Source organism: Exophiala aquamarina (assembly GCF_000709125.1).
Source record: "Exophiala aquamarina CBS 119918 chromosome Unknown aczIA-supercont1.10, whole genome shotgun sequence".
Taxonomy (NCBI): Eukaryota; Fungi; Ascomycota; class Eurotiomycetes; order Chaetothyriales; family Herpotrichiellaceae; genus Exophiala; species Exophiala aquamarina.
In genome coordinates, this window is record NW_013550578.1 from 856,869 (window position 1) to 880,874 (window position 24,006).

General features: G+C 51.2%; 8 protein-coding genes across 8 annotated transcripts; 3 read left to right on the forward strand and 5 right to left on the reverse strand.

Moving 5' to 3' along the window:
• Nucleotides 1-443: 443 nt before the first annotated feature.
• Nucleotides 444-2,659, reverse strand: A1O9_09597 (uncharacterized protein; the record flags this gene model as incomplete). The annotated part of the gene is made up of 2 exons (XM_013401566.1): nucleotides 444-2,395; nucleotides 2,458-2,659. 2 exons carry the CDS (start codon nucleotides 2,657-2,659, stop codon nucleotides 444-446), a joined length of 2,154 nt encoding a protein of 717 aa, XP_013257020.1.
• Nucleotides 2,660-6,177: 3,518 nt separating this feature from the next.
• On the reverse strand, nucleotides 6,178-8,023 carry A1O9_09598 (uncharacterized protein; the record flags this gene model as incomplete). The annotated part of the gene is made up of 3 exons (XM_013401567.1): nucleotides 6,178-7,105; nucleotides 7,159-7,501; nucleotides 7,558-8,023. The coding sequence occupies 3 exons, from the start codon at nucleotides 8,021-8,023 to the stop codon at nucleotides 6,178-6,180; spliced, it is 1,737 nt and encodes a 578-aa protein (XP_013257021.1).
• Nucleotides 8,024-9,203: 1,180 nt separating this feature from the next.
• A1O9_09599 (uncharacterized protein) lies at nucleotides 9,204-10,221 on the reverse strand (the record flags this gene model as incomplete). The annotated part of the gene is made up of 2 exons (XM_013401568.1): nucleotides 9,204-9,703; nucleotides 9,789-10,221. 2 exons carry the CDS (start codon nucleotides 10,219-10,221, stop codon nucleotides 9,204-9,206), a joined length of 933 nt encoding a protein of 310 aa, XP_013257022.1.
• A 1,839-nt stretch (nucleotides 10,222-12,060) lies between these two features.
• On the reverse strand, nucleotides 12,061-13,237 carry A1O9_09600 (DNA (cytosine-5-)-methyltransferase; the record flags this gene model as incomplete). Its single annotated transcript, XM_013401569.1, has 3 exons — nucleotides 12,061-12,983; nucleotides 13,051-13,079; nucleotides 13,146-13,237. 3 exons carry the CDS (start codon nucleotides 13,235-13,237, stop codon nucleotides 12,061-12,063), a joined length of 1,044 nt encoding a protein of 347 aa, XP_013257023.1.
• Nucleotides 13,238-16,325: 3,088 nt separating this feature from the next.
• A1O9_09601 (guanine nucleotide-binding protein subunit beta-like protein) lies at nucleotides 16,326-17,538 on the forward strand (the record flags this gene model as incomplete). Its single annotated transcript, XM_013401570.1, has 3 exons — nucleotides 16,326-16,405; nucleotides 16,477-16,921; nucleotides 17,113-17,538. 3 exons carry the CDS (start codon nucleotides 16,326-16,328, stop codon nucleotides 17,536-17,538), a joined length of 951 nt encoding a protein of 316 aa, XP_013257024.1.
• Nucleotides 17,539-17,844: 306 nt separating this feature from the next.
• A1O9_09602 (uncharacterized protein) lies at nucleotides 17,845-20,232 on the reverse strand (the record flags this gene model as incomplete). The annotated part of the gene is made up of 1 exon (XM_013401571.1): nucleotides 17,845-20,232. One exon carries the CDS (start codon nucleotides 20,230-20,232, stop codon nucleotides 17,845-17,847), a length of 2,388 nt encoding a protein of 795 aa, XP_013257025.1.
• Nucleotides 20,233-20,725: 493 nt separating this feature from the next.
• Nucleotides 20,726-21,937, forward strand: A1O9_09603 (NAD-dependent histone deacetylase SIR2; the record flags this gene model as incomplete). Its single annotated transcript, XM_013401572.1, has 2 exons — nucleotides 20,726-20,848; nucleotides 20,897-21,937. 2 exons carry the CDS (start codon nucleotides 20,726-20,728, stop codon nucleotides 21,935-21,937), a joined length of 1,164 nt encoding a protein of 387 aa, XP_013257026.1.
• Nucleotides 21,938-22,257: 320 nt separating this feature from the next.
• A1O9_09604 (uncharacterized protein) lies at nucleotides 22,258-23,142 on the forward strand (the record flags this gene model as incomplete). Its single annotated transcript, XM_013401573.1, has 1 exon — nucleotides 22,258-23,142. One exon carries the CDS (start codon nucleotides 22,258-22,260, stop codon nucleotides 23,140-23,142), a length of 885 nt encoding a protein of 294 aa, XP_013257027.1.
• Nucleotides 23,143-24,006: the final 864 nt, after the last annotated feature.

The following is a 24,006-nucleotide window of genomic DNA, read 5'->3' on the forward strand; positions in this document are numbered from 1 at the left end:
TTGGCATAGAGCACTGATGATTCTACCTCATCTACCTCGATTAGGGGAGCTCAACTCTTTCCGGCCCCAGCTTTGGGACCAGCGAAGGAGGAACTCATACCCAAAGCGAATGGCTAGCCCAAAAAGATATGTGCTTCATTGTACTCATCCAACAGGATGGACACGCTGTGCAATATTCCATGCCACGAGGGGTCAGGATGCCCTCATCATAAAGTCTCGCTTCTATCGTTGTAGGGCCCAAAAGGGCCTTCAGTCCGTCCACGTTAGTCTGAACAGCAATGTCAACAAACAAAAGTAGCCAGGGGCGAAAGGAACTCCATATCCCAAATAATCACAACAGCCACTCCAATTGTTCCAGTCATGAGCCCCAGAAGCCACCAAGTAGACTTGCAGCAATGGCGGTCAAAAATGCAATCGTAAAACATCAAACTTTTCCCTTCCTTTCACAAGCCTATATACAAGGCAGAAACTAGAGTCATGTTAGCACTCGGATAGACAAGCATCGAGGCCATCACAATACTCACATTCATCACAATAAGCATGGGAATGTCGAACACGTCCCTTTTGACGGTCCAGCAATATGTGCAATCCACCTTCCCATCTGCAGATCCCAGTTTCTGCATCCCCTTCTCACCGGAAATGCCATCTTTCTTTATGTCGTGTTGCTTTCGGGCAAGCCCAATACTCTCTCGTCGTCGGGAATCTGTATTGTTTTGCCCGCCATCTTCTTTGCGCATCTCAGCTTCCGCACTCAGGTTTTGCGTAATCTCGTCATCCTTGGTGCGGTATTTGAGGAGTTTCCCCCTTCCATGAACACTTCCACGACTGTCTCCGAATGCAAGTCGTGCAAAATCTTCGTAAAATTGCACCACCGAATCATCGTCGAGCAATTCGGCCAGGAATACTGGTAGTGCTCGTTTTTCACCATTCTCCATGTCTTGTCCACCGCCGCGAGTTGGAGTGTTGAATCCCGTTGCTCTTGCAGTGTTCGTACCAGATCCAGTCCCAGGGGTTTGTCCTGAATGTCCTCGATTCACATTGAGGTTTGGAGTACGACCCAGGAGCACGTTTTTGGTCCAACCTGTAAGAATCTGGAACTCCTTTCCCACCGCCGCAACTTCTCCCGTTCTCCTTGCAACAATGGTTGGTGTTCCGACCCCTTCGATAAACCCCTCGTATTCCCACAATGTCCTTTGGAAACACTTCTCCATAAATATAAGATCTTCCCGGTTCAAAGTCTTGGTCGTCGCAATGAATGAGGGGCGGAAAGATGCCAGTGATTTAGCAATGCTGAGTGTTTTGGACGGGTGGTTGGAGAAGCGCTTCTGAAGGTAGGCAATAAGTGCATGAAACCCGGCCGTGTATGGATGAGGACTGGTGACCGTTGTATAGATCGACGAAGGGTCTTTGGGTCTTTTCAATGACTTGACCGGCAGTTGTGACTTGGCTTTCAATTGAGGAGTCGATATCGGCGGAAGCTGTTGATTGCGATTGTTGTCTTGAGCCGACGGGGGATTCAGTTGAGCGTTTGACATAGGAGGGACATGGAGCAAGCCATTGCTGGTCATGAGAGGTGAATCATCAAACTTGACGGCATTCGTTGGCGTACCATTGGTGTCGGGGGAAGTCCAGTGGGCTGCACCCGTTTCTATTGCAAAAGCATTTGGAGCCATATGATGACCCTGTCCATGAGCGCTATAACTGTCGGATCCGTTGGGCCAATCGGTCATCATTGGGTCATTATACTGGAACTGTGCCGTTGGGCTCTCACTGAAACTTCCCAGTGGCATGCGATACTGTTGCACCATAGAGCCTCGATGGGTCGTGGTATCACTAGGAGGGGTCTCACCCGCATTGGTCGCCATATGGCCCAACATTCCGAACTCAAGCGCACCATAATGGTTACCGAAATTCATACTGGCGATATCGAAGTTGAACATTGATGGGTCATCAAATATGGCGCCAGACCATGCGGCCGAGTTCATATTATTCGCGCCGGTTTGATCAGGCCCCACGACTGGACTTTGCATAGGCACTTGGGAGCCCACACTAGTGAAATTCGTGCTTAAAGGAGACTGTTGTGTATAGCTTGTCGAACTGACGCTGCGCTCGTGCAGCATGGGAGGCGGCATTTGCGAGTTCTGCTGAAAGCTATTGAATTGTTGTGGTTGCTGGTAGAACTGCTGTTGTTGTGGAGTGGAAGTTTCGCTTGCAGTTGTTGTCATGGTAGATGATCGTTGTTTGGCCGCTGAATTGTTGTACAGATTACCTCCCACAACGGGGAGGAGAGCTTCATTGGGGGCATCGTGGAGATATTTGGCCTTCTTTCGCACACCATCCTGGCAGGCATCCTGCAACCCGCGTTTAATGCACCTCTGGCAGGGCCTTTCGTCACCTTGGCAAGTTCAATGTCAGTAGTTTTCTATAAAGCAACCAGTCAAGGCGGTTGATACATACCACAGGTCAAATGTGCACGCTGACAGGCATAGCAAGCTCTACGAGCCTTCTTTCGTCGAGGACGAGAAGGATCTTTGGCATTGGATCCATTCGGTTGCTTTGGCTTCTCAGCTTTGACTTGTTGGTCGGCCATGGTTTCGGTTCCACTGTCGTCGGGGGAGGGGGAACGAGAGTGGCCATCCTCGACATCTGAGGCCGTCATATTGTTATAAGCAGATCATCAAGAGGACTGTCAAATCATGCAGAATGCAAGGCGGCTTGCACAAGGACGCCAGTAGTGACACCTGACCGGAGATGTTCCTGAGGGGATTGAGATAGCGACTGAGTAGTTAAGCCCATATAAGTAGAATGACAGTTGAAATCTCCTTCGTTGTGCAGAATCACGTCAAACTTTGGAGGGGAGCTGATAGCGATTACACTGTGACAAGACCGTATACTGGGGCGGTTGGGAGAGGTTGAGGGGTACTGCCGCAGTTGGAAGCAGAGTGGAGAGGATGTGTGGTCGGAGGCACCGTGGGACGACGGCGCAAGATTGGATGTGGAAATGGATATGGGTCCTGGGCCAAACAAGCTGCAGCAGTCAAGTGGGAGGAATAATGCTGTGCGACTTGGTGAGGTATGACAGAAAGCGAAAAGCTGTCGAAGAGAGAATGCTTCTATTCAAGCGGAAGAAACGCGGAGATGGCTCGATCGATCGAGGTCGGTCCGAGGAAAGGACGTGTATGTCGGATGAGCGCCGCGTTTGGAGTGGAGAGTCTTGACGAGGATCGGAGGATCAGAGGAATCCGGGGAGCAGTAGGATAGAGGACGAGCTGTTGCGCCGTCGCAGCGAGTGGGTGATCAGAGGGAGGGAGGTAGTCGACGAAGCATGGCCCAGAATGCTAAGTAGAGAAGATGGTGGTGGTGGTGGTGATGGTGGCGGTTGCAAATGCGGGCAGAAGCAAGCGGCCACAGCCAGGCGCTTGGGATGCGGAGTCGAAGAGGGAAGGCAAGCTGACGATGATGGGGGAGGAGCGGACCATTAATGTGGATATGGCTATGGGTGTGGCTTTGGCAGTGTCATTTCATGTCATGGGGTGTGACTGGGGGGCGAGGGAAGAGGCCGAGGACGGGGCCAGTCATGCCCCGGCTGAGGGATAAGGTCCTTGGTGCGGCCTTCTCGGTACTCGGTATCGTGCTCCGATGAGGACAGAGCAGACAAGATTGACGACGCGGGCTAACAGACCTGGGCTGCAGGGATGATATGGAGAGTAATTGCAAGGAGAGAAAGAAGAAAGAGAAAAAGACAAAAGTGAGGTGAGTAAGAATTGCAAATTTAGCAGAGGGAAGGTGCGAGCTACACTACACTTGCACTTGCAGGCGCAGATGCAGATGCGGCAAAAAGGCAGGCACGCCTCACGCTCACGAGGGTGCCGGTCGAAGCGCAGAACATTGATGGGGCACTGACTGGCTGCTACTGGCCGGACCACAGGGCAGGTACACCGTACGCTGCGCGAGTTACGGTGCTGGGCACCGGGCTCTCACGAACGCGATGCTCCTAGGTGTTAGGTGCTAGGTGCTAGAAGCAGGAGCTAAGAGTATGGCGACTACAACACAGGGCAGTAGCGAGTAGCGAGTCGCGCTACCAGGTGAGCGAAATAAACCCCCAGGGTCCGAGGCCTGAAGGTCTAACCACTGTTACCCATACCCACTAACTCGTTCATCTCTAGTTGCAAGATGTTTGAACCACTATTCTCGTCTATTGCTTTAGGGGTCCTGGAGATCTTTTTTAGCAATCACTAACCTCCTGTCAAGCGGCAGCCCGTCTTCGATCGAGATAAGTCCGCTGATGCCGCGGCACAACCGACCCCACAAAACCCTCCCTTCTGTGGCCCGCCGGATGGAGGGGCACTGGACTTGCTCGGAAGGAAAATCCCCCCCCCCCCCAGCGGTCTCCTCTAGGCGCTCTTTTGGGCACCAATTCACTATTGCTTCAACTAGGCGACGCCCCCAAATTGGGAAATTCAAATTTGTGCATACAGTACACACAAACACCCACCAATCCACCATCGATCATGACTGAGCTCTCCGCTACCCCGGCTATCCGAGTGACCCCGTGAGCACGAGCTCTCCTCTGCCTGCCGCTGAAGCCTTCTCTACGGTATTCAGGTACACTGCCAGTACCTAGGAGATCCTGTAACCCAGACCTCAGATGCATCGTCCAGGCACTTGGTATACGAGTACAGACTTCCCAACTAATGGTTACTGACGAGGAGCTCCTGTTTCCCTTCATTTTCACCACCACTGCCAATCGAATTGTGCACCAGCAATGTGCGGTGCAGGGGTCATCCAAGAACCCACCCCGCTGGCCTCTGCTGTGCCGCCCTGTCCCACTCGCTCGCTGATCCGGGCCATCGCAACCAGCGTTTGTCCCCCTGTTGCTGGAGCTCTGAAAGACATGCAAGCCCTGCTAGGCTCTATGCTGGTGAACTCCAGATTCTTTATGTTTCCTGCGACGCTCTAAGCTGGATGCAGTTGGCTTCAGGCAGCAAAACTCTCATGTCTGGTGCTGCGTGTGGCTGCCGAGGGATAGAGTCCACCTCATCGAGCATCCGTCTCCATCAGGCTGCCCGGATTGTCCCGCGTCCACCGGAATCGACCGGCAAAGGCTCACACAAGTATGAGGTAAGTGTCATTGGAATCCCTCTGATTGGCGAGAGCGCCATTGGCTACCGTCCCCTGACCACTCACGGCATCGTCATCACTTGGCCTCGCACTTCCCTCCCCAACATACATCTAAAGTGCGTAGCTCATCCTGAGGGGCCAACAACAGATGGCGGTCTACTACCTTCTGACTGTTGACCGTTGTTCATTGACCGGGCTAAGTAAGTCGACGTCAAATAACAAACAACACCTGAGTCCAGGCTGCAACCGAGATGCACCAGTCTATTACTCGTCAGTTGGACCCGGGGGAAAAGCTGTGCCTGGCTGCTCAAGCAATTCCAACTTCACCGCATTTATCTGCTTGGTGCAACAATGACAAACGTCTGGTAAATGGTTCCTGCCATTGACCCAGGCAACTGCCTGTCAATCAAATGTTGTAATTTTGCCCGCTCTGGTGACTGCTTCACCGCATGCACCCTTTAGGAGGCCCAAGGTGCCCGAAAACCGAAAGCCTTCGTTGAGGGAGGATGTCTCCCTTACCACTACTGCTGCCTTCAGACCGGGGATGCATGCACACACTGGCTGTTTCATTTTAAATACAGCTACATAACCCCTGTTTGTTGCTGATGCTGCAAGCCTCTTGTGCGAGGTAGGACAGCCTGACGTAGGTGTCAGGGCGAAGCATTCCCCTTTCGTCACCTATTCGGTACTCGGTACACTATTCACTTGGAAGTTCTAATTTTATCTATCGGTCCCTAGTAGGACCTACACGTCTCGGTGGCGGGCTCGCAGGAGACACAGCACTAACGAGAGCCTGGCCGGGGGCTGAGAACCTCAAAGCAACTCGTGCAGTTCAACATAAGACAGGCTAGGCACGATCCATGAAGTGACTGTTTCCTCGGGCATAAGACCAAGACATGCCCCAGGAGTCCAGACCAGCCATTCGATGATCCTATCCTGAAGGACCTGCATGGTATCCGATTGCAAGGCAAAGAGGTACATAGGGGAAGGACGCCGGCCAAAGCAGCCAATATCCAAACCCCCTTCCCCTTTATCCCTTTTATCCATTCCAATTCATCATGACCCTTTCCTCGCGCTAAATCGACTCCGAGCCCTCAGTCGTTTCCCATACACGAAAAATACGTACGGGAAAGGCGCCATGGCAAGACACAGAAAGGCCAGGAGGGTGGTCGCCCAATGAAATCCCAATTTCCGGTACATCTGCACGCCGAAAAGCGGAAACGCCCCTGCGAAGCTGGACCGGGCGAACGAATTGGCCGCCAAAGCGCTCGCCGCGTACAGGGGGAAAGCCTCGACCAAAAAGGTAAACACGCCGGAGAAGACCAAGATGAGGCCGAATCCAAACACGGCGATGGCGAGTTCAGGCACAATCCAGTGGACGTGCGAGTAGATAGACCAGCCAAACCAGAAGAGACCAGCGACGCACCACCAGGCGCCGACGATGGCGGGCGCGAGGCGGAACTCTGGCTCCGATTTCAGTTCGCCGGTGTTGCGCTCGTTGTTGCGGATTAGTCGGCGGTAGTTCCGCTGCCAAAGAGGGTCCGAGCTAATCCCCAATATCATCCCGATGAGCAGGCCGACAAACGACAGCCCGACCTGATGCAGGTCGAAGCCGTACACTTCGGTGAAGACCAGGTTGAACGCGCCGAAGAATAGGTACAGGATCCCCAGCAGGATCGACGAGAACAGGCACAGGTTGAAGCACATCGGATCCAGAAATAGCAGGAGGAACGGGCGGTATAGCGAGCGGAGGACGGTCATGGCCACGGATCTGTCGAGGATCTCGATCGGTGCCTTCCACCTTTCCTCGCCTGTTTCTTTGCGCAGCTTTCGCGCCTTGTTGCGCAGGACCACCGGCATGTATGTCTCTGGGATCAGGAAGATCATGCATAACAACATGATTCCAGACCAGATAAGGAGTACATAGTACGACCAGCGCCAGGACGCGTATTGGTTGATGAAGCCACCTATTATCGGCCCAATGCTGGTGATGAAGGTCAGTACCTGAGAATGACAAAACGGGGCCGAACAGCCTACCTTGGACCAAGGAAGGGAGCAGCAGAGTAGATCATCATAGGGCCTTGAAGCTGATCATGATTAAACATGTCACCAACCGTTCCGCCTGCGACCGACAGGAATGCACTCCCAGCGAGACCATCGAAGAAGCGGGCCGCCAGCATGGTCTCGATGTTCTTTGCTACGGCACAGGGAATGAGCCACGTGGTGAAGAAAACATACGCGACGATATAGATGGGCCGGCGTCCGTAGAATTCGGACAAGGGCCCCAACAACATAGGACCGATTCCAAGACCAAAGACAAAAGTTGCCAGCCCAATAGTCGCCGTGAATCGCGATGTGCCGAATTCGGCGTTCATCTGACCTGGATGAAAAGATCAGTGGATGGCCCAAACAGCCTTGTCACGCTTGTCCACTCACCATATGTAATGGTATACAACGAGGAAGTGCAGGTGACGCACAGCGACCCAAAAGCGAGGACAATGACGATCATCCACTTCCGGGCATACCTCAAATTCCTCGGATTCATGGAATCCTCAGGCCCGTCCCAGCCGACCTCAAAGGTCTTCTCTCCCGAGCCTTGCACCGTGATATCCCTGGGAGCATCCGGCTCGTCTTCCGGCTCGTTGAAATAGCCATGCCCGTCGACATATGAGCGCGTAGCTCGAAGGCTGGTGGTCCCCTGGCTGCGGTTCGTGAACACGGGCGTCAAGAAACTCGAGTGTGGTCCTCCACCAACGGCTGCGGGTGCATTCCCACTCCCATTAAATTCCCCTTGGTCCTCATCAGCCCCGTCAGTTTGAGAAGGACCTGCAGCCTGATTGGTTTCATCTGGGCTTTGCAGCGGCGCTGCTCGCTCTAAATCCGGTAAAGGAGCTTCGGCCATGACCTCTATCATCCTGACGTTGGACTCGATCTCAATAGTGCCAATAATGCCAATACCAATTGCCGATAGCAGAACCTCTCATGAGCCACGGACTCTGCGTGCAGAATGCCGATGACGCTGTAGTGTACGGTACCGTACAATGCCATTTATCCCTCGATAAGGCGACGCTCTGCTTTTCCTTCTCTCACTCAATCACCACCACAAGAATAACAATACACGGTGCAATTCAAAAGAGTTGGGACCAAAAGGGTGTCCCGGAAATAAAATGAGGATGACGAAGAGTACTTGCCAGCCAGTATTGTACCGAAATCCGTCCTCGAGCGGATCCGTCCCACCCCCCCAGAATATTGCGAGAAGCGAATCAATTATCTACAGGATCACAGGGCAGTCGCGCCCGGCAATTGATTTCCAGGACCACCAAACGCGGCCCCTCCCCACGAATTTTGTCTTTTCTTTGATAAATTAAAGCCCTGGGACAAGGGGGGTGTGGGTGGGTGCTCTTATCCGATATCAGAGCAAGAAGAGGACGGCGTACGGAGTTGAGAGTCCAGCAAGTAGTACGAGGCCTTCGTACGGGTCGAGTTGGAGAAGACTCGAGGGACGCAGCCAAAAGTTCCGCTGAGAGAATGTGAAAAAAAGGGAGAGGATTTATGTACTATCTGCTGGCCTTTGCAGTAAGCATGCTGACGAAGACGACGACGACGAAGACGACCCCGTTACAGAACAACAATACAATGTGTGTGCAGTACGATCTATCGAGATAGAACACAAACTCGTACATAATTGACTCATCCATATATGCGATAAGGTGCCAAAATGACCGACCCCCATTGTTGGAGATTTCATGAACCCTGATCCCCCTCCACTTTTTCTCACGTCACGCATGGCATTTGCAGATGAATTACGGCAAGACTACCGCGTAGGGGCATCGTACATCGTTGAGTGTCGTCGCCAGCCACATCATTGGTCTCTCGTACAACGTTTGCGTGTCTGCAGCTTATAAATCTCAGGCACAAGAAGACCGCTGACCGCTTCCAGACTAGGTATGCCATGAGAAGAAAGCCTATGCGTCGAGACAGACGACTACGTTCCGCACCGGCTCTGACACGAGGCTACGCATGAACAGGGGTTTTCGATCATCATGTGTCAATCAATAAGGTTACATCTTGTACTTTTCAGCTCAATCAAACAGTTGAACTTCAGGCATTCGACCGAGGCCACCACCTTTGCTGTTGGGGTCCTTCTTCACGTCACCGAGAATGCCTCCCGCACTGCGGTCCTTCACATGCTGTCGTAGTAGCCTCAAAATCTCACTGTCCTTCCAGCGTTGCGGCACGGGTCTATATGCAGGTTTGAATGTGCCGACGGTCTGAGCCCACTCGCCACTTCGAGGCGCGCCTTGTCTCCATGCATCTGTCTCTTGGGTTTGCCCTGGACTAGCAGGTGAACTGTGTGCGGTATCCTTGGTCTGGTTGTCGGCAACAGCACCCTCGGCAGATTCAAGTGATGTTGGTGTATTAGCAGGAGACTGAGTGGCCCAGTAATATATATCCCAATCGTTCTCGTCTAGAAAGCTGTCGTATGTTTGGAGCTGACCCTTATTCATGGAGGAAAGATTGGCTGCCGCAAAGGTGGAAAGTAGAAGATCAGACTCTAATGTCCCCCGCTTCCTGCTTTGGTCTATTCACATCCAGCGTTAGTTAATGGTTCGAAATTCAAATACAGCTATAGTGCATCATCGGGCACCGGGGTTTGCTTCACGGACATAATAATCTCGCTCTCATGGTGGTGACATCTTCTCCGGTTCTTTTCAAGGGTTCCACTCGGAATGATATGCCTTCCATTTGACCAACGCCATATTCGGACGGGCTTACTTTGTCGGGATTACTCTCCTGGGTCCCACCAGTCAACTTCTGCGTCTTTTCTGGGATGTTGTCCTTTGGTGTATAATCAGGGTCAACTGAGCTGATCATCTCGGGAGGTGCTTTGTCTGCTCCCACGGAAGGGATATCGTTGGTAATCGTTGAGTTGGTATTGGTCAGGTGAGGGTTATCTTGCTTCTCTTTCTGGTATTTTCGATGTTCCTCGACATTGGAATGTACTCGCTCGTTGGTCGAGGAGGATGCACAGCGGCGCGACAACGGTGTCGTGAAGCTCCGGCCAAATACTGACCGGGTGAAAAGTCTTGCAGGATTCATCTTGACGGTCAAGGAGAGGAGAACTGGGAGTCACAATGATGGGCGATCGTAAACGGAAACGGAGGAGACACTGGCTGAAGGCGGAAAGCCGAGAGGAGAGCAGCTTTTTGGCCTATTTTATTATTGACATCATACAATCTCAACTGGGGAAGGAGCGTCGGGTTTAGTCACGTGGTACGTCTTTGTACTTGCCCTCTAAACAGGGCAAGGCTCACCATTCCCCATCTATCGACCTCTCCTCTCGCTTGCTCGTATCAACGTGATGGCCATTCTCGCGACAACGAGAATTTATTCTTATTGTAGCCATCCCATTTGGCTGAGGAGTGCTGTCCGAGAACTTGAATCGTTCTATCTCGAGGTTCCGAAACTCTGCCTCGTTAATGAAGCAACAACGAGTACCTTGGGATACCACATATTCGCGAATTTTTTAAGAACTTATATGAGACTAAAATTGGTTTATGTGAAAAGAGGAGGGAAATCTTTATTGGATACCTTGACAACTTTCCTGTTCAGATCCATTTCGATACCGGAACTTTCCATTACGAGTTCTTGCTGCAACTTTGACGGGGCAAGCGGCCGCCGTTCACTGCAGGAAGCTTCTGCTCATACAAACCTCGCAATTGACGAAACATTCAGCTTGCCTGCCCTGCCGTGCAAATGCTCTCACCTGCGAGCATTTGTTAATGATATGAAAGAGGTCGCTTCACGCCATCCATGAACCACTTCCACATCTCGAATCATTGCTCTCATAATAGCCGTTCATGATGGGCAGCTATGGATCCGTTCACCTTGACCACCCCTTGTGTCGGACTGGTCGCTGCTATCGCTCAGCTTTCATCACATGTCGGGACTTTTGATATGCGCATTAAAGACGAGTAGGACAACACTTCCTTCCCTGCGACTAATAATGACATTTGGCATGCTGACCATGGCATAGGTAGCAAGATGATCGACACTTTCTTTGAGCACTTGCTGATGGCAAGAATGGTACCTTCCGAAGTATATCTGACAAAATCTGGATACTCGCTCACAAAGGCGGCTCTCGAGAGGACGAAAGCTGACTTTCAGAATTGGAAACCTATGTTTGGCCGAGATGGGACATTTTATGAAACAATGCCTTGCATGATACGAGTCCCGGGTCTTACAGAAGACTTCACTTTGGGGGAGGCCAATGTAAGCAGAGGGCATCTCGTAGTTACGATGTAAGGATTGGTTCCGAGCCGCTTCCACACAAGCTAACAATATCTTGCTTTGAGGAATAAGATGAGATCGCTGTTTGACGTTCAAATCAGTAAAATACTGTCACTGTTACACCATGAGCACATGTCATAACGAACCTCATTTGCGACTTCAAATCAGTATTACCACAGACTGTGCGCACACCATTATCCGAGAAATACGAGGAAATTCACTATTCGATCGTACTGCTCGTCAAGTCCGACTCTACCGATTTTAAGGTGAGGTTGGGAGGAGTGACATACCAGAGCGTGTCACACATCACTGAGTGGATTTGAAAGGAGATGAATCTCACACCAAGGGGACATTTCACACATCCTTGAGTAGTCGCTTCGAGCTTCAGGATTGTCCTATTACTGTTCGCCTGTTTTGTCTGTTCAGGCGCATTATTTATGTTAGTCTAGCATGAGCCTACTGCACGAGAGATTGATTGCTAGTCTCTCTTGGAAAAAGAAGCGACAAGATGGACGAATGTGAGAGCAACGTTTGCCTCGGAACCCCCTCTTAAGACGAGAGCGAAGCTAATAGATAGTGCTCCTGTTCATCTATACTTTTGGCTGATTTCAAACGACAACACCTCCAAACAAGCAAGCCCAAACAGCGTTACAGCCTACGATACGGCACCGTCGGCTTATTCCCGAGCAACTCATCAATCTCCGTCATGACCTTTTCATCCAACAGCGGCAGGAGGTCTAGTGCCTTGACCGATTTCGCAATCTGCTCGACCTTTGAAGCACCCGTGATTGCAGAACTCACTCTGGGATTCTTAATCACCCAAGCCAGTGCCAAGGTGGCACGATCAGTGCCCAATCTCTCGGCGATCGGCTTCAGCTTCTTGACCTGGGCGAGAGTCTGCTGCCACTGCTCATTCCCGTAGCCCTCTCTCTGACTGGTGGTAAAGTTATCGGTCGCCGTGGCAACACGGCTGTCCGATGGGATACCCTCATCGTATTTCCCCGTCAAGATGCCCGTCTTGAGCGGGCTGAAGGTCGTGAGTCCCAGCCCGTAGTTCTCATATAGAAGCGCAAACTGCTTCTCGACTTTATCGCGCGCGAGCATGTTATACTCCGGCTGCTCCATCAGCGGTCCGATCAGATTCAACCTCTCAGCGCACGCCCACGCCATCGCGATCTCTTCAGAATTCCACTCGCTCGTGCCCCAGTACAGCGCCTTCCCGGAGTTGATGAGATAATTGAACGCGCGAACGGTCTCCTCAATCGGCGTGTTTCTGTCCGGGCGGTGCGCGTAGATCAAGTCGACGTAGTCCAGCTGCAGCCGCTTGAGAGCTGCCTCCGTGCCCTCGATGATGTGCTTCCGAGACAGCCCACTGTTGTTCACCGGGTTGTCGCCGAACGCATTGCCCCAGTAGATCTTGGTCGAGATGACCAGGTCGTTCCGCTTCCACCCGTACTTCTGGATCGCGTTGCCCATCGATATCTCCGATTTCCCTTCGGCGTATGCTTCCGCGCAGTCGAAGAAGTTGATCCCGGCGTCGTACGCTGCTTTCATGCACTCGAATGCTATCTCTGTTACCCCGCAATATTTAGCATACGTCTCCTTGCAGTCTTGTCTAGCCACGAGGCTTCGACTTACCATCGCCGACAGATCCGCCGTATGTCACCCTGTGGAGACTTTGTTAGAGCAACGTTTGGAAAAATATATAGGAGCTGGACACCGTTACTACTTACCATCCTCCAAGCGAGATGACCGATACCTGGAGCCCACTCCGGCCCAGAAATCTATACTCCATCTTGGGAAGCTTCTCAACAGAAGAAGCCATGGCGATTCTGAGCTCTGTGGTTCCTTTCGAAGTCCGCCGAGTTGGTCTTTTTGGGTTCTGGCGGGGGAAGCACACGGATTAAATAGTAAGGCTGGCCGATAATAGCGTCAACATTTGGGGGCTGAGATGTCTATCTTAGGTAGGTAGATATCCAGCCCGGTTCATGAGCCCCTCATGGAGTCGTTTAAATACCCGGTATCTCGGTGCCCACCTTTGGCTGTTTTAGCCGACTTTCCACCAATTACTTGACCCCCGTCGATAACTCCTACCTTTCAAGGCGTACAGGCGTTTGATTTATGACTCCTAACTTGAAGTCCTAGCGATCTTCGGCAAGATAGAGCTACCCCTATTCGTGCATTGCAGTTGACATTCACAGCGGTGGGAGAGCCTGATCACCGGTTCAGTCAGACGCAGCGGTTCTACCGAAGGCTAAAGCTGGTCGCTGCGCGGAGTATCGGAGGAGGTAGCGATGCCAACCCTGGTCACTGCGTGCCTTTTTTCTTTCTTGAATGCGCTTATCGGCTTTTAGAGAGGTGAGGTGCCACTTTCTTGCTCTGGGATCGCTGAGAGCTCCAGTTACAGGTGCAACGAGAATGGGTTAGAAAGTAGCGAAGTGGAGGATGAATCGACGACCCATTAAAGGATAGAGCCTTGCGACAGATCCGCCATAGTTTCAACCTCTCCACGCTCGGGTTGACTGCCAGCAGTATTTTCATCTGGCTGCACCGGAGCCAATATCGCCTTCCGAACTTCGGTAGACCTCGCTCAAGCACCATAACTACCTGTTCTGGAAATAGTAAACACCTATACCGGAACCCATGGCCTTGCTATCCGCTGCCCAAACTGGTATACCACGGGTGTTTGCCCGGCCCAGGCATTGGCGCTTCCTATTCCTGTGACAATGATTGCATGACCTGCAACTGCATTGGCGGTTTTCGTTCTGCCATCAGGGTCGATCATCCTGTACACTGCCTGACCTCCGCTTGTTCCAGCTCCGCCATCAGAGGGAGCCAAAGAGCACTCTGGTGAGGAACGAAATAAAGCTCAGTAAAGAGGTCGTCAATTTCAAAGAGTATGCGCAAGGCCCTAGTTTGTGCCATGTGGTTATTGGGACAGCAGAACTTACTGGAAAACCCACCCTCTACAGTATCATCGGCCGGGCTTGGTAAAGCAACCCCATGCTAAATTCTGACCGACGCCTGGTGGTCAACTAGCACATATTAACTATGAGGCCGGAATCATAGTTCTTTAGGGCCAATAGCGCTGTACTGGACCTTTTGATAATCGCGGGTGGTACATGTCTCTAAAGTAGGGTTAATTAGTGCCCAGAAAACGGTGCACAACATTCACCACTCTTGTAAAAATAAAATTATATAAACTTTGAACTTTCTGTCACACCTTGCTTCAATTAGCTCGAGTATTATGAAAGTATTCTCAGATCGCAATCATGGCCCACAATTTGGCGCACCAAACGCCCAAAAGTTCTGCAGATTTGGGGAGCATGGATAGCATCCAGCAGAAATGTGGCCACCCTAGCTATTCCACTAGCTCGATATCGACTTCTTGCTTCTTACATTCTTCGTCGAAGGAAATACTCCCCTGAATGGTAGGGTCCTTGGTGTATGCTGTAATGTAAGCTTTTAGCAGTATTTTGATACCCATGTACAGTAGGGGTAAGGACAAGGGGTCTTCGGGTTATTGTGCATTGCACTAATCTAATTTCACTATAAGTCATCTCTAATATCATTTCATGCACTGCGTGACTCTTGCCCCTTGCTTAGCGTAGAATAGAATTTCCAATTATTAGTGAATCCGAGTATAGTTCTGAAGCATGTCTGATCTTATACTCCGCGGGGACCACTTGAGGGTCGCATGACGCTATACAAGCGGTAATCAGTCCTTTGGGTCTGAGTCCATGATGCGAAGAATACTTTGGTGCAACGCAGGTTGCTAGATTGCCTCCTGGAAATTCACCTATAACGAACTTCTTCTCTGGCTCTCCTCCATACTTTGAAGCCCTTGCGTTCATAAATTTATATAGACTGTACAGACGTCTTCAAGGTCAGCAGGATAAGGTTCCTCTGGCGCAAGGCGGTATTCTGGTCAGAAGAGGATGATCTTAGACCTCTCTGTAATCATCCTGCACAAATGATCTTCGCCCTCAATACTGCCAGTGAACCACTTCCAGAATTTATGTACAGTTCTCCCGGCAATGGTTCTGTTTCATCTGAAGGCGAGAAAATCCCGAACTCGTTGTGGAGGTGTAACTTGTAAATCTGGCGCACAAAGATGCCAGCAATTTGCTCTTTCGCTCTTTGAATTGATTGAGAGTCGGTGACGAACACGACCACCTGTCATTCCTTCTGCTTAGAAAAGTAGAAAACTGGGACGCTTACCTAATCAAGCTAGAGGCTAACGGCAAACCACAAGCCATTCGGGGTCGAAGTAACCTGGGCCATTATGGTAATGGGAGTATTGGTAGACCGCTAAGCTCGTATTAGGGGTGTAGTGCGAGATACTGGAACACAGGTCTCTCCTTCGGCGAATGTCTTGCAAGCAAAATCTTTGATCACCTTTTCGTGATTCCTGGTCTGGAAAGTTCTCTAGGTAGTCTCAGGCGCTATCTCACTGGAGCAGCGTCTGTATATTGCGTGTACATTCCCTGAAGTTAGATAGGGAATTAGGAAGCCCAAAGAGGCCAAACCTTATGTCACAGACTGAATGTCGGAGGCCATCGCTTTCCAGAGTGTCAGAGTGCCCTTTAGGAACGTGTAGTATGAGCAGTATAGAGGAGATGATCCTTTCAAGCTCGGTACTGGGTACTTTCCTCGATCGAATTACATAAGTGAAGGCAAAATGAGAGACTAAGATACAGTTTAGTCTGACGACTGCCTCTCGCACAATTATTGCTTGAAGGTTTCGTCTGACGCCACCAATTTCCGCTTGGCGTGGACGACCCTTGCATAACTCTTGGCATCTGAATTTCCTGCCCACACATTATCCGGACTGGCGAACTGCGAAAGTTGAAGCACGTCGAGTCAACCACCACCAACTTCAACCCTCACCTATACCGGATCCTCAAGTCACCATGGCTGAACAGCTAATTCAACGTGGTACCCTTGAAGGCCACAGCGGCTGGGTCACCAGTCTCGCTACCAGCTTGGAGAAGTCAGTTCTTGAGCCCGAAATTCCAATTCATTTCCGGTCGCAACTTTCGCTAACTGATCCTCACTTTTTAGCCCTAATATGTTGTTGTCTGGTTCCAGAGATAAGAGTCTGATCATCTGGAACTTGACCCGCGACGAAGCTGCCTACGGATACCCTAAAAGATCTCTGCACGGCCACTCGCACATTGTCTCCGACTGCGTTATCTCCTCGGATGGCGCCTATGCCCTCTCCTCATCCTGGGACAAGACTCTTCGATTGTGGGAGCTTTCCACTGGTAACACCACCCGTACCTTTGTCGGCCACACCAACGACGTCCTCTCCGTTTCTTTCTCTGCAGACAACAGACAGATCGTCTCTGGCTCTCGTGATCGAACAATCAAGCTGTGGAACACTCTCGGAGACTGCAAATTCACCATCACCGACAAAGGCCACACCGATTGGGTTTCCTGCGTTCGCTTCTCTCCCAACCCTCAAAACCCAGTGATTGTCAGCGCTGGCTGGGATAAGCTAGTCAAGGTAAGAAGCCTGGGCATTTACACCTGCTTTGCCCAAGATGCTATTCACTTTTACGTATTTGCTACTTCAGAGCCATCAGGCTATGAGACAACCATTCACCAATGAACTGAGGCACAGTCATTGAACAATCACCCGGAAATCCCTTCGTTAGTATTCGTGCTCAAAAGTGCTGACATGGTGACTTTCCACAGGTCTGGGAACTTGCCTCCTGCCGCATCCAAACCGACCACATCGGCCACACCGGATACATCAACACTGTCACCATCTCCCCCGATGGTTCTCTCTGTGCATCTGGTGGTAAGGACGGTACCACCATGCTCTGGGATCTCAACGAGTCGAAGCACCTGTACTCCCTCCAAGCCGGAGATGAGATCCACGCCCTTGTCTTCTCCCCCAACCGATACTGGCTCTGCGCTGCTACATCCTCCTCCATCACCATCTTTGACCTTGAAAAGAAGAGCAAGGTTGATGAGCTTAAACCTGACTATGTCGAGAAGGGCAAGAAGTCTCAAGAGCCGTATGCTGTCAGCTTGGTCTGGAGCGCTGACGGTCAAACTTTGTTCTCTGGTTATACCGACAACAAGATCCGTGCTTGGGGTGTCATGTCTAGGGCATAAACGGGAAGATTAGTTGTAGATGAGAGAAATGACCTGGGGTGGTAAATGGGGGTTGGCAAAAGTGAAATGGAAAAGCTGATGCCGGAATCGGAAAAAAAAGAGATCCAGCTGCTTTACCACTTAACCCTAGCGGAAACCTGTTTTTTAGCCATATCCATCATCCACGATGGCCGGAGCCGGCGCATTTGAGAAGGTGTGCTTTGTGCTAAATTTCACACAATGGCACGAGGAAAATGACCAACCAATACCAAATCGAAAAATGAAAGCCTCGCTTTGAAACGCGCCTGTGATTCTGTTTCGTTCTGACTACGAGGTACTTTCCTTGACCATATTCCTCGCCCTCACCCTCTCATCCGGCTTCAACTTGTCCGCGACCTCACCCCCAGACTCCAGAGTCTCCTCCCACTCGTCATCGTCCATGTTCATGATCATGCAAATCTGACTGCACCGTAGGAAAGCTTCACGGAAGGAGTACTTCTGGCCCTTGACAACGACCTTGATAATTTCATTGACGTCGTGCTCGAGGCGCGAGGCGCCGATCTCGTTGACTCTGCCATGGTAAGTCCACAGGCGCTTCTCGATCATCTTGCTCAGGTACGTGATGACGACGGTCAACAGGGTGTCGAAGGTGCGCTCCGTCATGATGCGGCCAATCGGCTTGGTCAGCGCATCCCACCCGAGCTGGAACCGCATGCGCACCTCGTCCGAGAAGAAGCTGTCGTCGTCACCGCCCATGGGCGCGCCGCCACCTGCTTCCAGCTCGTGTGCTAGATCTGCTAGTTGCTCCTTGCTCAGGTTGTAGTCCGTGTCGCGGAATGCGTCCATCAGGATCGGCCGCAGCCGTGGTTTCATCACGTTATGAAACACCACGTTCACGCCGTCTGATATCAGTTCGCTGGACTTCTCGCTGAATGAGCTGGAGAGGGAGGTTAGCGTCAGATGGACGGATTCGGCGTCGGCGGGAACCGGGAAAAGGTCATCAAGGAGCTGGTGAGGTGATCCTGCGGTCGGTTGGGTGCGGGCGCGCACGATCTGGTCAATGTAGTCCTTAGCGACATCGAGATTGTTGATGAGTACGAGGAACGAGACAATCATCGACTCTGGTGGTAGCTGACCTGGGATGGCTGCTTTGGGGTAGCTTTCGTCCCGCATCTTGCGCTGTTCCATGCCGATGAAGTCGGAGCCCAGCACGCGGCCGAGCGTCGGAATGACGCTGGAGACAACGGCCTTCTGAGAAGTAGCTAGAGACTGCTGCAGGATCTTGTTGACGATATACATGATGTCCTCGATCGCGGAGGTGACATGTGGAGGATTGGAGTTGAGGGGTTTGTGTGGGTTAAGCGAGAGATCTGGTGGTTGTTCGTCGAGTTGAAAAGCCTTTTCCACGGAGCGTCGGAAGAAGAAGGTCGTCATAGTGTTGAATGGTGTGAGGACCCTGTCTTGGATCTTTTTCATCAGGCTCGAGTTGATCAGGAATTGTGGTATATCTGGACTATGGTTTTCGCTGCCGGAGGGATTCTGGCACTTGTTGGCGACGAATCGTGTGTACAGCGACCATTTTCCAAGCATTGATGCCATTTCGTTCAAAAGGGCGTCTACCTGTTTCATGTCAACAGACTCATCTTCGCTTGCTCGTCCTGGTGCTGGTGAATTTGAACGCGGTATACTAGTGGCTCCTCGTTGTGCAGGCATGAAACTTTGGACTAGGAACATGAAAGCGTAGGACCTGATGTCTGTGAGTTGCCGGTCGATTCTTCGTTCGTCGGCCCACGTGTCAAGGATGATCCCTCCTTGCATATCGGCTTCGACTTGTAACCGCTCGATAACTCTTGCCATTCTCCCTGGACCGTAATGGTGCTCAACAAGGCTGCCGTGGCCGTCTATGATTTGTGCAATGTGCTCGAACAGCTTTGTCAAAGCATTGGCATAGAAGAACCCATCTTTGCTTTGATTTCCGCCGGTACCGGCGTTGAGGTTTGCTCTGGCGCGGCTTGCCACACCCTGACAGACATAACGCCCATAGACATCGAGCCCTACGTCTGATCGGCTGATGAGAGGGAATAATTTGAAGAAACGAGTGATTCTAGCACCGTCGCTGTCCTTGACTGCTTTGTCGAACTCTCTCAGAAATAGACTGCACAAGGATTCCGATGCTGCTTCGAGAGTGACGGCAGGGGCATCGGGTACTTCTGCCGTAGGAACAACTCTAGCCGCAAAAGGGCCGTCGACGACCTCCCTAGGGATTTTTGAGGCTCGACTGAGATAGCTTGCAGCCGTCTCCCAGTCTTGAGCGGCCCCCATTGAGCCTGAGACACCAAGCACGCAAGCTTTCAGCTCACCAACTTGTTCGACGACTGTTAGCGTTGCTTTGACCCGTTCTTGTTCCAGGTCCAGTCGTTTCACAGAATTCGAAATTCGTTTGGCATTGGCGGCAGCATCTGACAGCATGCCATTGCTTACTGCCCGAAGTTTCGACGCTTGGGACGTAGCATTTGCACGAAAAAGATCAAGGTGTCCCAATTCTCGTTGGAGTTCCTTTTGAGCACTGATTAAGGCATCAAGTTGAGTGGTTACCGTGGCCTCCTTTTGGTGCAGCTCGGCAAGGGCCGCACGAATCTCAGAAACCGATTTTGCATTGTAGATGCTGATTGAGTCTGATTCGGCTTCTGAGAAGATGTGCCCATTAGAAGTCATGGTGGGCTTAAAATATCATCAAACACCGAGCCGGGATTCAAAAGCACTACCTAGCCTGAACCATTTAATGACACGAGACATCTTCCCCGTGTGGAATGGACATGCTTGTGTCGTCAGGGAAATAGGCGACGTATGGCTGCGCTATGGACTACCGTATGATGTTCGGTGAGCCGCGCGAGGCAGAGACGCAACAAAATCACGTGAAACGTGACGCGACGTGGGGCAATGAATTGATACCACAATTATTGAAGGCCCCTCACCGCCGCAGCCTCACCACTACCCTACCTAGAGAAGCTTAGCTACTGATATTGAGTCGTTCTCGATTGCTCTACCTCCACGTAGCCCGCGCATGGTCTTCACGCATGTACAGTGTGTAGAGTAGCATTGCACCAGACCAGCCAATCCTCGAGGCGTTCCAGTCCTCGTCGCAATCATAGGTCGCCGCCGACGACACCGCCACTCAGATCTGCGCGTGAGTCGCGGGAGTCTCAATATGGGCAATGAATCATCAACCCCAGTGGATGAGGCTGTGCTTCCAGCAACATTACGTGCTCGAAATATAGAAGCCGTTGCCAAATATATTGAAGAGAGGGACATAAAGAATATCGTGGTCATGGTGAGATCAGATATCCAAAGACCGAGTCAATCAGCTGACAGAAGATAGACCGGTGCAGGCATTAGCACCTCTGCAGGTATTCCCGACTTCCGATCTCCAGAAACAGGCTTGTATGCCAACCTAGCCCGCTTGAATCTGCCATATGCGGAGGCTGTCTTTGACATATCATATTTCCGAACAAATCCTCTGCCCTTTTATGCTCTCGCCCATGAATTATTTCCCGGGAAATACCGTCCGACAGTGACACATTCATTTATTAGTCTCCTTCACAAGAAAGGAAGGCTACTTCAGCTCTTCACACAAAACATAGATTGCTTAGAACGAGAAGCGGGCGTACCAGGAGACAAGATAGTCGAAGCGCATGGTTCGTTCGCAACGCAGCGATGCATTGACTGCCATACCGAGTACCCAGACGACAAGATGAAGGAAATGGTGATGAAGAAGGAGGTTCCGCACTGTGGTAGGAAGACTTGCAACGGTTTGGTCAAACCTGATATTGTATTCTTTGGCGAGGCTCTTCCAGAAGCATTTCATCGAAAGCGAGGCTTACCAGCCCGCGCGGACCTCGCCATTGTGATGGGCACAAGCTTGACTGTCCAACCATTCGCTAGCTTGCCGTCTTTTGTCAGAGAGGAAACGCCTCGAGTACTCATCAACCTAGAGAGGGTTGGGAGTTTTGGTTCACGACCGGATGATGTACTGCTGCTAGGCGACTGTGACGAAGGAGTCCGCAAGTTTGCTGATGCTCTAGGCTGGCGAGAGGAGTTGGAACAACTCTGGGAGTCCACCGACCCGAACAAGGATGAAAAGAAGAAGCAACCGACACCTCCAAAAACTCGACAAGAGAAATTGGATGAGGAGGTTGAGAAGTTGGCCAAGGACATTGATGCTTCACTGAAGTTATCAAATGAGGCTAATGAAAGAATCAGAAGTGAATTGGAGAAAAACAACAGTGCCCAAATCACTTCAGATTCACAGTCTCCTTCTGAATCACTCACTACAGACAAAGGCACTACAAAGGCAGGCACTAGTCTCGTACACGTTTTCCCTCACTTGAAAGAAGAACGGCACGACAAACCCTCACTTTAATCCCCTTTGATCAGATTCCTGTCTCCCATCAATAAGCAACCGAGTGAGAGCTCATTCATATCCTCGACCCTCTTTCTCCTTCGCCGTATCTTGGCTCCTCATTGCTGCCAGCTAAATCATCGCCTCGACAATCCACCAATTCTCTATCAATCGTCAAGAGTTATCCCCTTGAAGTACATGGTAAGCTTGTCATATCAACATCACCATCGAGAGCGGCCGATCTAACTCCCACCTAGATCTTTATCATCTAACACTTCGAGACCTTCACCCGACTTTGACCTTCCTCTACCCCCCCCTCTCCTCATCACCACGATCACACCATGTCCACTTTCAGTTCTCCCCGAGTGAGAGCCCCAAAGCCCGGTATTTTCTCACAGCAAACGCTACTCATTCTTGTTGGCCAAGACCGCACGCCATTTCACGTCCATCCGACCACACTAGCTAAGACCGGATTCTTTGAAGTTCATGGACACCCACCGACGGCTGCCGAGAAAGAACATCGACTACAGCTCGGTCGTGCGAGTGCTACCTTGGGAATGGGGACTCCACCAACAGAGTTAAAGCAGGAACCAGGGCGTTCACGCTCAAGCTCACGCTCCTCAACGGTCAACGCCGAACAGAGATCACCCATCAATGCAGCTAGTAACTCTACCCTCGAAGACTACCATCTTGTCAACCACGTTTTCGAGCCAGCAGCTTTCGAGGTGATCGTCAAGTGGCTCTACAACCAACCACCAGGTGTTCCTGGGAATAGGGGACAGTGCAAAACCCTTCTACGTGCGTACGCCTTGGCCTTGCAGTACAGTATCGACGGATTGCAGGACGCCATTGTCGAAAACTTTCGGATTTATCACCAAGATTTTGATCTGAATTTCGACGATCTTGTCTGGTTCATCAACCGGTTTGGAGATGATCTAAGCTATCGTGCTGTTCCAATGGTTATCTATTTGGCAGACCAGACAGCCTACGAGCTTACTACTCATGGCTACGACAAGTTTGTTGCCAAAAATCAATTTTTCCAAAGATTCCTCACGACTGGTGACCGCCCGCTCCGAGCAATCATCTTCGAGGCCCTGGTCAACCTCGCCCGTGCACCGCAGGCAGTCGACCCAGCGACCGGACCGAACAGATGGAGTGTGGCAGGCTCTACCAACAATCGTAGCCAGCCACCAACAGATGAAATGGAGGTGATTGAGATTGACTAATACTGCATCTTTGAGGCGGCCTCCGATCTTGTGATCGCCTTGGCAAGGGACCATCAGCAAGATTATGAAAAGCGAACGACATCTCGCCCTTGAGTGAATATAGCAGAAGACTGAAGGTTGAATGCAGACACAGAGGGCACATAGATACTCGTCACAAGGGGCAGATGCCAAGGGTCGGAGAATGGGGACGTGAGTCAGCCAGCTATGCTTTGTCAGTAGCATCTACAGGGTTGAGACGAAGCTGGTCACGAGCCATGACAAAGTTTGCTCCTGTGGTAGATGACACATACGTCAATGTCTGGAGGCTGCGAGCTTGGGAATTTATCTCATGGTTGAATACATAGCCACTAAACCAAAGAAAGATTGTCATGGCTGCTTTCCTTCTTCAAGCTGCGTAGTTTCTCCAAGGCGTGACGTTGGGTTTCCACAGCCTTTGGGTGCGGCCGCTAGCACCGACTAACTCTCCTCGGCTGAATATCCTAATTAATTAGTAGTCGGCATGATGCTCCTAAACGGAACATAGTGCCAGCTAACTTGATCTTAGTAACCAATGTGGGGCTGGGAAACGTCATTCAGCTCGTGGTTGATGATTAGCGCCCACTAAGTCTTCGGTACCCCTCCTCCGTTCTTGGTGTGTTGCCTCTTTTGTCCCTGCATCCCACCCCTTGCTGCCCTTGCCCCGCCAAAAAGCACCAGCCGACGTATCAACATTTACAAACCCTCCGTGTTCTACTCGATTGGACTTTGTTTGGTTTACTTTCAGCTCGTTCTATTCTATCCTCTGCTCTCACGCCCCGGCTAAAGGTTCGGAAGCTGTAGTTTGCAACTGTTATCCTCTCCCCCCTTCAATTTTCGAAGAGAGCA